Source organism: Carassius carassius, chromosome 50 (genome assembly GCF_963082965.1).
Source record: "Carassius carassius chromosome 50, fCarCar2.1, whole genome shotgun sequence".
Taxonomy (NCBI): Eukaryota; Metazoa; Chordata; class Actinopteri; order Cypriniformes; family Cyprinidae; genus Carassius; species Carassius carassius.
This window is the reverse complement of record NC_081804.1, coordinates 8,232,935-8,248,643: the sequence shown is the minus strand read 5'-3', so window position 1 is coordinate 8,248,643 and position 15,709 is coordinate 8,232,935. Positions and strand designations below refer to the sequence as shown.

Here is a 15,709-nt window from a genome sequence, read left to right as displayed (position 1 = left end):
ATATAATTTAAGAGAAACAGTCTTTCATTGTGAAATATACAAAGAAATATAGTAAGCGAAAAACAATCCTTTAAAAATTGTGCAAAAACTAAGTCTTCTTATATGATGACTTCAGTTTGTTTTAGGAAAAGGAACAAGAGAGTACTCTTACATGGGATTGGGATAGTAAAGCATCCTCTGCAACAGAGAGGACAAACATGGAAAGAAACAAGAAGGGAGGTTACTTTACGGGACACCGTGTTCTAGAAAAACGGGTGCATTCAAATAGCATTCTGTGATAGTCAAGCGTACAAGTGCACTTCTGTTAGTATGTTAGCTCTGGGTACAAACAAACGCAATGCTGTCTGTCGGTAAGGACTATGATGATATTTGTGATGTCTCAAGAAATATTCATACATTAGACCCATGCTGCATGCATTCACAATAATGGGGTTAATATTATAGTCAAGGGATATGCAGTGCAAAGCGAAACAGATCACCTGACCCATGCAGGCCAATCGTGTTCCTGCTCTCACTGTTCAGCCAATCAAGGGTTGGAGCATTGGAAACTTGAAACAGACTATGTATGATGTAGAGAAGGATGGGAAGGATGAAATTGAAAAGAAAAAAGGAAATTGAGAGAGAAATCGCAAGTCAAGTCTAAAAAAGTCAAGGGTGGATTTTCCAGAACTATAATTATGCATGTTCAGTACACTTAAACACTGATAAAAGTGCAAGGAAAAAAAACACCCAAACAAACCATTTTAAAGCTTTACACCACACATTTAGTAGAATGTTTGGACACTGACTGATTAAACAATTGGAGGTACCCTATTCATGGTGATCCCAAAGGACATTTCCATCACTTTTACATTAGAAATCAATGCAGAATATGACGCATTTCACCAATAAAGACTAATTGCATTACATTTCAAAGAAAAACAAAAAACACAATTTTGGTTATAAGCTACATCTAGATACCCCAAAAGGCAGTGAACTACAAAATTACTTAACATTTCAATAACAAACAAAAAAAAAGATATTTCCTAAATAAAGTTGTCAAAATGCATTTCAATACCTTTTGGCCATTCCTTAACGCTGCATTCACGCCAACCGGCAGCTTCAGGCAGTTAGGATAAAGCAGCACAACCATTCTCAGTAAAGTGCTCTTAGTTTATCAGCTTTGGGTCTTACATTTTCAATCAGAATAATATTTACGAACACTGAATATTTCTTAAACCCTGAAGGGCCATAGCTGCGTCTTAAAGGGACGGTTTACCCAAAATAATGATAATTTCATCATTTACTCTCTCATGTCATTCCAAACCTCTATGACTTACTTCCATCTGCAGAATATAACCATATGTACAAAAACACACTTTTTCATTTTTCAAAATATATATTTTTTTATGTTTCACAGAAGAAAGTCAGTGATACAGGTTTGGAATGAAGCGAGGCTGAGTAAATGATTTGTTATTTTGGCTGAACTGTTTAAGAAGTCTAAAATTCAGCTTCTCAAACAAATCAAATAACACTGTTAAAAGTACCAAGAAATAACCTTTAAGCAATAAACTAAGCATTTCAGTGTAAGGGACTGGCCTGGTCTACAGAGTTTAGGAGACCCCATCCCTCGTCAGTCTAGCAGTACAGAGGACCCTTTAATACAGTTGGAGCCCCCGGTACGGCTCGACTGACTCCATCATGCTCACTGGGGAGGGAGCGATGGCCTCTTGGCTCATCTGGCCCGTCATCTCATGCAGCACGTACATGAAGGGCACACCCAGACTTAGTAGCTCATAAAGGAATACATAGTCCTCCTGGCGCTCTCTGATGTGTAGTGCTATGGCCCGGGCCGCCTTATACATCCAGCATGCAAGCTGGCGTGGCGTACCGAACAGTGCGCGGCCCACGGGCAGTGGCCAGTGAAGACTTTTCCTAAATAGGGAAGTCAGGGTACCTGAGGACAGGCCGCGGAGGCCGTCTGTGGCCGTGTAATCAGAACTAGCGCTGGACGAGGGTCTGCCAACTCCATTGATCTGTGTGACATAATAATGATCACATAAAACAGACATTTAACATGACATTTACAATACACTAAAAGTTGCTTCTAATGTATATATCAAATGTGCATAGGGTATTGCAATACATACACAGATATACTGTATATATTAGTGATATAATAATAATAATATATAATTATATTACTATAAATAATTATTATATATAATATAAGAAAACATGACTAATAATAAGAATTATTAATTAAACGATCTAGATTATCTACATTATTAATTAATATTAATGAATATTACTATTATTAATGTTATCACTTGTATTATTTATCTTGATTATTATTATTAATAATAATAATAATAATATAAAACACAACATCTATAACTAATAATTTTATTACTAATAACTAATTATATACTATTATAAATCATAAAAATAGCTTTAATAAGTTAATGATCACTATTATTAGTTAAAGGTATTATTTCTAATATTAATATATGACTGAATAATACAATTTATTCTGAAAAGTTAAAATCTAGATTATACTGATTATTAATAACTATAATAATTAACAAACACAACAACAACACCTATAACTAATACTTATATTACTGATAACTAATAATTATACTATTATAAATAATAAAAAATAGCTTTTACAATGAAGTTTATTATAATAATATTAATAATGTGCTCACTTTAGTTCTGTATGCATTGTAATTAAATTACGAATAAATTCAAAATAAATTGTGCATCAGATGAAAATGAAAATAATTTACAAATGAGATTTTATTGAATCATTACTGGTCTTTTGCAGCATTCTGAAGTCAAATGTTTTTGTGTAACGAATTCTAAACTATAGAATTGTCTGGTTTATAGGTTTGTATAATAAAATGTATTACCTCTCCTCTTCGATGCCTACTGCTGATTTTTTGATGAGAAAAGTGCAGCTTGCAGTAAAAAGCGCCTGCAAGAAAATGATGCAAGTAAAAAATTTTTTCCATTCAATACTACAGACTTCATGTAGCGGTCTAATAAATAAATTTGGCATTATAAACAAAATGTCTCTCTGACAAACCTTGGTTGGAGTCAAAAGCATGACCACCCAGACGCAACGTGCAACCACAGACGTTACAGCGGAAACACTCTCTGTGGAAGAAGCATCCCTCCGCACTGAGCCGCTCCATTATGTACACGCGCTTCTTACAGAAGTGACAGATGTCACTGCCGCCCAGACCCTGAGGAAACTCCTTCCGCATGCTGGTCTGAAACAGAGGGAAAAGAGATAATACTAAATTCTGCGGTTGTTCTAATAACACTGTTCTAATACACTGCAATCAGACACACGGTTTATTGATAAATTAATTCAAATAAAAACAAAAAAGAATCTTAAAAATAAATAAATAATGATAATAAAATTGAAAACATTTAAAGAAATTAAATATAATTTTGAGGGTTACATGTCATGTTGAAGTATTTTGCCATATTATTAGCAAATTGATCAGCTGTTTTAGTAAGAAAATTAGGGCAAAACCTGCTAGGAACCACAGTAAAATATCACAAGTTTAAGTTAGCAGGTCAGTGTCACACTGTGCAATCACACAAGATGAACAGGGCACAATATTAAAGTTAAACGGTCAATAAATCAATAAACCAATGAATCAATGCTTAAGCCAAAGAAACGAGCATTGTCCTGAAAAAAAAAGGCTAAAAGCTTGTGCTTTGATTATCCAGATAGAAAAATATATATTACCACCCAAGATCATAACACAGACTACATCTTTGTTGGGAAAAATTAAAAACTTCTGATTTACATAAGATGAGTAAAAACTTCAGAGGATTCTGTAGCCTGAAGAAATAGCCATCCTTTTAAACATCATCTTGTTCCAGGACACAAGGTGCTTACCAGTGAGAGGGTAAAATGGTTGTTAGGTCTGTGATCGGTCTCATATAAGATGGCCAGTGTAGCTGCTTTAACGCCAATAGCAGAGGAAACCTTTCCCACAGTTCTCTGACAATCAGCAGTCAAGAAATGAAAGGGTAAAGGGAGAATAGAAAAAAGAAGAAACGTGGAAGATATTGAAACCATAGTGGAGAATGATACAGATGTGAAAGACTAAGACAGTGGACCCTTTTTAAATAAATTTTTACAGGACTTATTTGTATTCTTTTTCATTAAAGTTCTCTCACATTAAAAGTTTTTTTAATAATAAACTATTTCTATAGCCCTATTTAATAGATTTCCGCTAACTACACAAAATTTACAAGGAATACTAAATAGGAATATAATAAGTTTTACCGCCCATCTCATTTCTTCATGTTTCAGGGACTTAAGAAAAAGCAACATATCTTAAAAAGTGTTGTGATCTCTCAATAAACTATTACATAAAAATGACAACTGAGCTCTTTCATGTGTAGCAAATGTGATGTTCCTTAAAAGGAACGACGTGCTCATTTTATAATGTATCAAGCTAAATATTTGTTACAGTTTTTACACTGATTCTAGTTAGAAAACAATTTTTTTTTTTTAATTGTACAAAATATGAAAGAAGTCTTAACTGCTTTATGAATGGCAAAACACCCAACATTGTTTATGACATGCAAGGTTAAGGTCAGTTTATTGTTTTTGCTTCAGTGTTATTCAGGCAGTATAAAAATGCATGGCCACAGCATATCTGCTTGAATACCTGTTTGGAGGCGTCAAAGCAATCTACACGTCTGATTTCAGAGTGATCTGTGTGCTTAACATGGTTCAGCTGCGTTTCTGAATCTTCACTGCACTAAAACCAATGGAAAATGCCTTTCAACATTACTTACAGATTGAGATATACATTTTTTTTTATTCTAAAATGTGACTCAAACCACAGTCTGTGCAGAGCATTTATGTAGTCTGAAACAGTACAGCTCCTCTAATTACTATTATTAGTATAATCACAATGTTTTACCTGCTTGTACTGGACTGAAGGAATAGGAGACCGATGACAGGAGAGAGTAGAGCATTCTGGGATAGTGTGAACTGTGAAAGCTTTTGAAGAAACAGCAGAAGAGCCTTTATCTGCCTGTGTCAGGAGAGCAAACATAATGTAGAACAAAAGAAACATAACAATAAATATTAAAACAATATTAAGTGTAGTTGATATTAAAATATTAGTTTTATATTAAATATTAATAACAATGTAATTAATAAATAAAATAAGGAATATTTTATTATAAAGAAATAAAATACTACTACTACTGTACTACTACTCCTACTACAAATATAATAGTTATTATTTATTGTTATTTGTTATTGCTATTAGTGTAGCTAATATTGAAATATTAATACAGTTTTAAATTAAATATTGTGATAAAAATAAATTAAATCAGTACTACTTTGAAATAGAATACAATTATAATAATATTTGTGTTTTAATAATATTTTATAATATTCTAATGGAATAATAAAAAATAAAAAAATCAGTTATGAATAATTAAAATAATCATATTGGTCAAAAACCATGAGGATCTCAGTCTCACTATAGGAGAGAATGAAAAAGAGAGAGAATGAAAAACAGAAAGAGTGAACAGAGGACTACATTCAGCAAAGTGGCCAACCGCAATGTGACTATTTTATGCGTTCCTGATTAGTTCTGCTGAAATGAAAGCGTGCAGACCAAACAATCTGTTCTGCATTTCTTCTGCCTCGGTTGATGCATTAAATAATTATACAAGTCAGGATGAAAAAGAAAAGGTCCCTCTAAATAAATCATGGAGAAAGACAGAGGTCACCAATGTTAGCAATAAGTCCTTGTTCCTCTGAAGTCCATTCAAGGGAAAATCCCCTGTGAGGTCAAGTAAGGACAAACAAACTTTGCAAAAACTCTAGAAGATAAAATGTCATAGATATTGAGGTTATTTTCTGACCTAAAACCAAAACACACCACACAGAGCTTGTGAAAACACAGTAAGCCAGCTGCTGAAGTTTTGTGAGCACACAGCAAGCAGGGCAGTGCCATGATGCTCTAGTATTATGGATGCAATCCAAAAATAAGTCTTTGCTTTTCACCTGAGGATGAAGTGGTTTGCCAGTGAACAGGCAGCTCAGTTGCTGAGCTCGCTCTTTAATGCTCTTTTTGTTGAACGGTCTAATAATTTTAGCCTGCACTTTTCTCTGCAAAGTATTCAATATTCAAAAGGCAAAAGAGACAGAAAGCATCACAAGAGCTAAAGGAAGTAAAACCATGACTGTCTGTAGCAGTAAAGGCCCCAATATACTCAGAAGAAAGTTCTTTTTCATTCTTCGTTTACGGGTAAAACGAAGTTTGAAATACGTGAGCAGTGGTATACGGTCATCGAACATCACTGATGAATGCAACGTTTATATGAATATGTAAATACCAGCTGCGCGTTTTCCTCTCAGTAACAAAATACACAAAAATGTATTAAAAGCATCTGATCACAGTAACATGGGTATGTTTGCATGAGCTGTGCAAATAAGTACTCACTTGAAGTCACGTGAAAGAAGGCGGAGCCTCAGCACACACCTACTATGACGGAACTGTCACGGACCAATGGTAGTACGAAGGTATTTTGCAGCCAGAGCAAATTTTTTTGGAATGCTTGCTTTGGCAATATGTTTCAAACTTCCAAAACGAACACACACACACAAATAAAAACCTTCGTTTTTAGAAATGACGTCCCATTAGTTCGTTCTTTCGATTTTGCTTTAAGAATATCGGGGCCTTAAGAAAACATTTTATTCAAAGTTTACAATAATCAATGTCAAATAATCATGCTTGGCATGCAATCTCAAAAGATATAGAGTCTGTCCTGTCCAGAGTAGTTAAAAAAAGAGAAATGACAGCATTAATATTCATATAAATTAGAATTTTATTTAACCTAAAAATTATGCAAAAAAGTAATTATTGTTGGAGTAATAATCTTATTTTTTATTTTAAAGGGGCCATGAAATGAGAAATCGAAATTCCCTTGATCTTTTGACATATGAGGTCATCGTACTATAAAAAAAATCCTGTAATTTTCAAAAAAAAACAAAAAAAAAAACAGCTAAACTCCACCTCTACAGATGATGATCAACACCTGCTTCGACATCACTGCCTGTTTAGCTCTGCTAACCGATTTGTGCATGTAGTGGGTAAATAACGAGAAAGACAATAGCAGGTCTACAAAGAAATTAAACAAAGATGGCCCCAAAAACAACAAGACGCTGTTCAGAGCCAAGCTGTAGAAAAACATTGCATTGTCTTCCTTCTGATCCCAACATTAAGAAAGAGTGGATGAAGTTTATTTTTAATGAAGTTCCAGACCACGTCAGTAAGAACTTGGTCCTTTGTTCACTTAATTTGTACTGCAGATTAGTTTACACACAATTCGACGCAGGATTTTCGGAAAGACAAACTAAAAAGACGATGCTGTGCTGACTATATTGAATCCGACAGTAATGTTGCACCACACAAGTGTGAGTAACTTTTCATTATGTGATCACTATTGCTTCTGTTATTAAAGATTGTTTGATATTAGGGGTGTGACGAGATCTAATGTGTCTCGCTAATACATGACGATATCCTCGCCCAGACCTTTCAAATATATTTGCATTACACTGGCCCATGATTTAAATATGAATCCTGCATGTTCTGCGTGTCTCTGTTAATGAATGGCTTAGAAGTGCGGTTTCGTTTATTACACAAATGGAAGCATGTGTGGTGCTCACAGTGATTTCAGCTTCTGTCATCTAACGAAATGAGGACGGAAACACAAGAACAACATCTGTTTTGAGAGTCACTTCATGAGCATTTTACCGTTTGATTTGAGTAAAACTAGCATCATATCACATACACAAAACTGTAAAGGTATTCACGGCAACACGTCAAAATAAACGTCTGGTACTTGTATTTTTCAGTAGAATGCACATAACCTATTACTTTTACTACTACTAAAATGAAACAAACGTTTTTTATTTTAGGATTAAATCACACAACATTTCAATGTTTTAGTTTTAATAGTAAATCCCCTTTTAAAAAAATTTTTTTTTCCTTAATTTTCAATAATTAAAAGAAATTATATTAATGTTTTAAACCTTCATTTGATAACCAGAAAAAAAAAAAAAAATGTATGAGATTACTGTGCGTTCACACCGCCGGCGTCGAGAGCATCAAAGTGGCTGATAGTCATTCATTTTCAATGTAAGCCGGTGTCGAACAGCGGCGCGGCGCGACTTGGCCGTTGAGAGCGTCGAAGAGAGTTGAAATCAAGGCAACTTTATGGTAATTCTTATTGCATTGGAAGTGTCCAACCCCTCCCTCAAATACCTCTTGGCTAAAGGATCTGATGTCATTCCTTTCACTTGAAAAATTGAAATATTTTACTCGGGGCTCAATTGATACATTTTATAAAATTTGGAACCCTATTCTAAATCTTTATGAAGCGATGTTCTCTCTAGATTCTGACTAATTTTATAAATCATGGGTATGTAAACATTGAACCGATTTTTGATCCAGTATATGTGTGCACTTTTTTGGATGCATATCTGTATGTACATGTATTTCTTTCTCCTTTTTTATTATGTGCATCTTTAGTATAATTGTATACAAAGACTGTTGATATTTTCTATTCCTCCTGGGGGGTGGGGGGTGGCTACGTTGAAATGTGTAAAAAGGAAAAAGTGCAGACAATGTTTTCTCTTTTATGACTGTTTGTTTTTTATTTTGTCTGTATAAAAAAAAAACTTTAAAAAACTTTATGGTAATGATCTATGACGTGGTTGGGCAGCAACCAATCAGAACGTAGAAGTCCACCACTTGAGAGGATTCCAGAGAACGGCAGAACGCAGCTCCCAGTCCGACCACATTAGTTCCCAAGCACAATGGAGGACAGGTTGATTATTGCTGTTTCGCGTTTGCAATAATCTATGATGTGTCCCTGTTTGTGTACAGGGACATAAAAAATAAATTAAAAGTGATACGTGGACCAAGGTGTCTGAGATTGTTCATTTTCCTGGTGAGTTGCTGATGTGCAGTAACGTTATAGGAATAATAATCTAATGATATAATAAATAATAGTACTGTAGTCCCAGTTTACTTTTAAACAAATTTCCCTGATTATAATTACATTAAGTAATGTTTATACTTGATCAGTTTATACTTGAATCAGTATTACATTCAGTGAAATAAATAAATAATTCTACTCCCCATGAATAAAGCACCTGATGCTGTCGGGAGCTAACCAATTATGTGAGATTCAGCTTGAAAGGAGTAACAGCACAAAGAAGTTGCGATTGTAAAGCCTGTGTTATACTTTCCGGATGAGCAATCCGGACACTTTCATGGCCAGCGCGGACACAGACTTCAATTTATACTTCTGAATGTGCAGGCTGATGGTTCGCTCTGCAACAAACATGTTAAACAATTGCCCAGAATTATTGCACATCTGACTGTCTTTATACTAATTTATTGACGGATTGCACTGGTTCGAGTAGCAATGAGCTTCTTCACACTGTCTGCACATGTGCAATTGTGCTTTTGAAGCCTACTGACCATGCGCACCTGTCCGTGCGGTCGTCTGCTCAGGGCCTTGGCACACACTCTCCGATGACGATTTTTACGTCATGCCTACCTAGCGGTCCATAGCGGACGCGGAAAGTTTAACAGAGGCTGAAGATGCAGTCTGTAGATGCGCACGGGAGCATGACCTGGTGCGCGACATTGCAGAAAATGTGTGGTCACAAATGTAGCCTGTGTTGATCCAAATATGGAAAGCGCTTTCGAATTTAATGAGGTTCTCTTCAGAAATGTTTAGCCACATTTCTTCAATTAAGGATTGCTACGTAGTATATGGTGTTATTTGCCTGAACTTCTTCAAGTGAGTTGCGGGGCAAACCGAAAATCCAGCACTTCTCCTTCACTACTGATACTGCGACTATTCTTGTTTGTACATGGTAATTCGCTGGCATTTTTCAAATTTCTTTTTTTCTCCCTTAAAAACAAATTTGTCCATTCTGATGCTTAATTTTACCTTAACTAATGGCTGTTGATGACTATTTGAATTGAATTCTGCCAAAGTGCACGCTTGTATGTGTTCGTTAAATGCGTAATGTTATGTGAGTAGGTCTGCTCATGTCTGAAAATAATATATGAAAAACAAACTAATTTCACATAAAAACATTAGGATATCGCTTATATTTCATTAGTAGCCTAAATCTTTTTATGTAAAAAATAAAATAAATTGTAAAACTGAAAGTTTTATTTTTTAAATTTATTTATTTTTATTCAGCATATGACGGGCCACATGCGGCCCGTGTGCCGCGGGTTGAGAACCACTATACTTGATTATATTTACTTAAGTAGAATTTTCAATGCAAGACTTTTACTTGCATGAGAGTATTTTTACAGTGCTTTATACATTATTAGGTAAAGGATCTTAATATTTGTCGACAACAATATTTAATGAGGTTAACTTATAACGTCACCCTCCTTGCGGTTAGTCTTGTTTGCTTTGCGGCCGCTTTAAATACAAAATAAGCATTCGATCTACATCAGAGCGCCTGAGCGCTCACGAATCTTTCTGCAGCGTCGTGAGCAGAGCGGCAAGAGGGATTTTTGACGATCTCGATGCCGGCGGTGTGAACGCAGTTACTTGAATAAATTAAGTTGTTTATACATTCAAATAACATGCTAAAACACAGAATTTGGAAGCAATAAAAAATATAAATAATATGGTGAGAAAAATAAAACCTTTCATAGGGTCCTATACACTTAATTTTTGTTCAACTTAATAATTTGATGTGAAAATGTATACATTTCATGATTTTAATTAAATTATGAAATTATTAAATACAAATTTTTCCTATATATTTCATCATTGAGGATTTCTTAAAAAAAAAAAAAAAGTCTAAAAATCCTCTTGTTCTTGTGAACCCAGTCCCGTGTCTGGTCTTGTGTGATAAGTGTCTCGTCACACCCCTATTTGATATGTACCGAGTATTTATGCGTTTTTAACCTAAATCACAGCAGTGTCTATATGTAGGATGTAGGCTGTCAATCACACACAGTTAGCTAATCATAGCAGTGGGCGTTTACTTTCGTGTTTACAATCCTCCACGCCTATTCAAACAGAGCTTTCTGATGAGGGGGCTCGAAACAGGACGGAAAATAGCACATTACTTGTGAATCGTGAGTTTTTTTTTATTTAAAAATCTTGATAAGTCTGCCATAGCAAACAGTGCAAATGAATAAAAATGGCTGTTCATGACCTCTTCAAAATTTATTTTATGTATTGTCCAGAAAACATTAGAAGCAATTATTTAGAGTGCATGCAAAACACATGCTGAGAATGTTATTCTTTTTCTTTGTTACTATGCTGTTGCTGAGGTGTTTAAGATTGTCCTATTTTAGAAATGTAATGAGTTTGATTTATGCATCACACCATTCACCTGGCTGATTTCCTCTTCCAGCTTCTGTTGGCACTGAAACATGGTGCTCAGGGCTGGCGTGAAGGATGGGACTGAATCTGAGGGGTCTGCCATCAGTGAATCCAACTGAAGCACTTTGAAGGGAATATGAGGAGATCTGGGACAGGACTCACTGCTTTGATAACTTGAGGGAATTTCAGTAAGCTGGGGACTATGGTGAATGCCAGTGTTTTTGTGGTTGGACTGCATTTCTTTGTGGCCGTGACTGGACAGGATTTGTAAACGGTGGTCAGAACGATGGGTCTCATTCCTCATGTGAGATTCCAGCAGTCTAAGATAAGGAGAAGGCTGAAAGAAAATTTAACTTCATTTTTTAATAAATAATCTTAAGTCTATAAAATAGCCTTAAATAGTCTTAAAAAGAAAGTGTCTAAATTCAAACTTGACTGTCACGTTAGTAGTGGACACATATGCTGGAATCAATACACTGCATGAGATTGTGGGTGATGTGTAATGACAAATCTAGAACATACTACGGAGCATACCTGCCGTTTTGGTTTGGGAGGTGGAGGAGGAAGGGGTGTGGGCTGGCTCTTAGGTTTGGCAAACTGTGGGTTTTCTGTCATGTCCAGAGATACGGGTTTGTCAGTCTCCGATTCAGACTAGTTTTGGTAACATTGCACCCGGGGAGATAGAAAGAAAACGAAGATGCAGAAAGAATCAGGACGGAAAGAAAGAGAAAATCAGAGGAAAGCTAGAAAAGCCAGGGAAAAAGGAAAGTAAATGTAAGAGCAGAACAACTGTATGAAAAAGCATTAAATGCTTAAAAGCACACACTGGCTTATAATCAACAACTCGACAGCACTTCATTAACTATTCATATTCAGTCAGAGTATTAACACTCCACGAGTGACCTACATCCTTTAAGCCTATAATTGAACAGCCAGACCATTTAATGACCACTGCTAATCTCAAAAAGGAAAGCTTGCAGAAAAAAAACAGCAGGAGGACTGTGAAAATAAATAAATAAAAATTCACAATTACACTGGAACTAAATTACAACTAAAGACAAAAGATTCATTCTTCTGATTTTAACTTTTTTTCCTGTAAATAATACTATACATACTTCTCCGTTTCAACCTACATAAAATGTGTGCCCGGAACAATAGAAATGTTATTTTGTTTTTATTGACTGGTTCATGTGGTTAGTTTAGGCTAATCTTAGTTTTCTAAAATTGACTAGCAAAACATTTGTAATTTTAAGTGTTACCAGTTAGTCACTGGTTACACTTTACAATAAAATTTAACTCAATAACATTTAATAAACTACATTTTAATATACTTTATAATTACACTACTGTTCATATGTTTAATTTATTATTTGATTATTATGAAGGTTTATGTAATCTATAAATATACAACTGTTATTCATGTAAACTCATAATAAATTAATATAATGGTAATTTATACCTGAATTATATAATAAAAAAAATTGTATACTTAGAAATAACATTAATCTAGATTAATGCTGGAAAAGAAAATTGTAGTTAATTCATTATACTTAATGTAATAACCATTGTTAACGAAGTCAACCTATTTCTACCAACAAACCACCAAAAATAAAATTCACACTCACAGTCACAGCATTAATCTTACACTTTCTTCTTTGACAAACAAAAATCATGTTTTGAAATGCACTGTCATGCATCCAAATCGAAATATTCTGCATCTGATGAAGCAGAGGATTTACTTTCACTGCACAAAGACTGGTATTCATTCAGGATTACAGACACGGTTCAGGATCTGGATTAGATCAGAGATCCCTGCTGCTCGTTCTACTGACTCCAGAGTATCAGTACCACATGAGCAGTTTACAGACTATGTTTCTGAAACACTAAAAACACCAACTACAAGACACAAAGAGGCTCAATATACATCCTTTTATCTTTTCAGGAGCTAAAGCTTTAGGGGATTGTAAGGATCATCGATGTAGTAATGTCTCCTGATGGACACTAGCTGCTTTCAAAAAAAAGAAGAAGAAAAAAAGAAAAGAGAAGTGGAGCTGTACCTGTTTGCGCACTCCACAGCTTGGTGCATTCTCCTCAAACCTGGCCAGCAGTTGAGTCGCCATGGAGCGCACCTTATTTTCCTTCTGTTCCTCTCTCTCACCTACAGGGGGAGCACTCTGATTGGGCATTAGCTGAGGAAAGAAATGGATCAATTAGAGAAAGCAATGCAATAAACAGTGGATGTTTAGAAAAGAGAGGTTAACATACCTCCTCCAGATGACTCTTGGCCTTCTTCCTCTTTTTGTTGTCATTGTCTTCCAACTTTTTATCAACCTTGGGATACAGAAGTGGTAGTGTTTTACATTAATAGGTTTAGCTGTTGGCTCAGTTTATATTAGTTAAATAAATAGGACAAAAATGCTACCTTTGGGATTCTCTTCCGAGGCAGTGCTTGATTTATCGAGTTGTAAAGAGAGTTTGTGGTCTTTGATGAATAGTCTTCATTATTTGCATCAGTCTCTTTGGGTACACCTGCAAACATAACACAAAACTATTGTTTTGAATCATACTCTGTTGTGCAAATGAACAGGAAATATAATAATTCTTTATATTATAAATTAAACATTAATTACATATATTAAAAAAAATGTATAATAATAGTAGTAGTAGTAATAATTCGAATGTAATATATGAAATATATAATACAACCCGAATTCCGGAAAAGTTGGGACGTTTTTTAAATTTTAATAAAATGAAAACTAAAGGAATTTCAAATCACATGAGCCAATATTTTATTCACAATAGAACATAGATAATGTAGCAAATGTTTAAACTGAGAAATTTTACACTTTTATCCACTTAATTAGCTCATTTAAAATTTAATGCCTGCTACAGGTCTCAAAAAAGTTGGCACGGGGGCAACAAATGGCTAAAAAAGCAAGCAGTTTTGAAAAGATTCAGCTGGGAGAACATCTAGTGATTAATTAAGTTAATTGATATCAGGTCTGTAACATGATTAGCTATAAAAGCTTTGTCTTAGAGAAGCAGAGTCTCTCAGAAGTAAAGATGGGCAGAGGCTCTCCAATCTGTGAAAGACTGCGTAAAAAAATTGTGGAAAACTTTAAAAACAATGTTCCTCAACGTCAAATTGCAAAGGCTTTGCAAATCTCATCATCAACAGTGCATAACATCATCAAAAGATTCAGAGAAACTGGAGAAATCTCTGTGCATAAGGGACAAGGCCGGAGACCTTTATTGGATGCCCGTGGTCTTCGGGCTCTCAGACGATACTGCATCACTCATCGGCATGATTGTGTCAATGACATTACTAAATGAGCCCAGGAATACTTTCAGAAACCACTGTCGGTAAACACAATCCGCCGTGCCATCAGCAGATGCCAACTAAAGCTCTATCATGCAAAAAGGAAGCCATATGTGAACATGGTCCAGAAGCGCCGTCGTGTCCTGTGGGCCAAGGCTCATTTAAAATGGACTATTTCAAAGTGGAATAGTGTTTTATGGTCAGACGAGTCCAAATTTGACATTCTTGTTGGAAATCACGGACGGCGTGTCCTCCGGGCTAAAGAGGAGGGAGACCTTCCAGCATGTTATCAGCGTTCAGTTCAAAAGCCAGCATCTCTGATGGTATGGGGGTGCATAAGTGCATACGGTATGGGCAGCTTGCATGTTTTGGAAGGCTCTGTGAATGCTGAAAGGTATATAAAGGTTTTAGAGCAACATATGCTTCCCTCCAAACAACGTCTATTTCAGGGAAGGCCTTGTTTATTTCAGCAGGACAATGCAAAACCACATACTGCAGCTATAACAACAGCATGGCTTCGTCGTAGAAGAGTCCGGGTGCTAACCTGGCCTGCCTGCAGTCCAGATCTTTCACCTATAGAGAACATTTGGCGCATCATTAAACGAAAAATACGTCAAAGACGACCACGAACTCTTCAGCAGCTGGAAATCTATATAAGGCAAGAATGGGACCAAATTCCAACAGCAAAACTCCAGCAACTCATAGCCTCAATGCCCAGACGTCTTCAAACTGTTTTGAAAAGAAAAGGAGATGCTACACCATGGTAAACATGCCCCGTCCCAACTATTTTGAGACCTGTAGCAGAAATCTAAATTGAAATGAGCTCATTTTGTGCATAAAATTGTAAACTTTCTCAGTTTAAACATTTGCTATGTTATCTATGTTCTATTGTGAATAAAATATTGGCTCATGTGATTTGAAAGTCTTTTAGTTTTCATTTTATTAAAATTTAAAAAACGTCCCAACTTTTCCGGAATTCGG

The 15,709-nt window shown here is 35.4% G+C and overlaps 1 protein-coding gene across 3 annotated transcripts in view; it reads right to left on the bottom strand.

The window, feature by feature from the left end:
- The window catches only part of LOC132133806 (F-actin-monooxygenase mical2b-like), a 57,509-nt gene that overhangs the window by 11,961 nt on the left and 29,839 nt on the right, over positions 1-15,709 (bottom strand). The window contains exons 14-22 of one of the 3 annotated variants that reach the window (XM_059546797.1): positions 13,832-13,938; positions 13,675-13,740; positions 13,467-13,598; positions 4,938-5,051; positions 4,680-4,772; positions 3,899-4,003; positions 3,071-3,257; positions 2,895-2,959; positions 1,937-2,015 (exon numbers count right to left, since the gene is read on the bottom strand). In XM_059546797.1, coding sequence (XP_059402780.1) covers positions 1,937-2,015; positions 2,895-2,959; positions 3,071-3,257; positions 3,899-4,003; positions 4,680-4,772; positions 4,938-5,051; positions 13,467-13,598; positions 13,675-13,740; positions 13,832-13,938 — 948 coding nt within the window. Of the gene's footprint in view, positions 1-1,936; positions 2,016-2,894; positions 2,960-3,070; positions 3,258-3,898; positions 4,004-4,679; positions 4,773-4,937; positions 5,052-11,181; positions 11,747-11,943; positions 12,061-13,466; positions 13,599-13,674; positions 13,741-13,831; positions 13,939-15,709 lie in introns of those variants that run through there. The other 2 variants (XM_059546798.1, XM_059546799.1) reach the window with 2 other exon arrangements.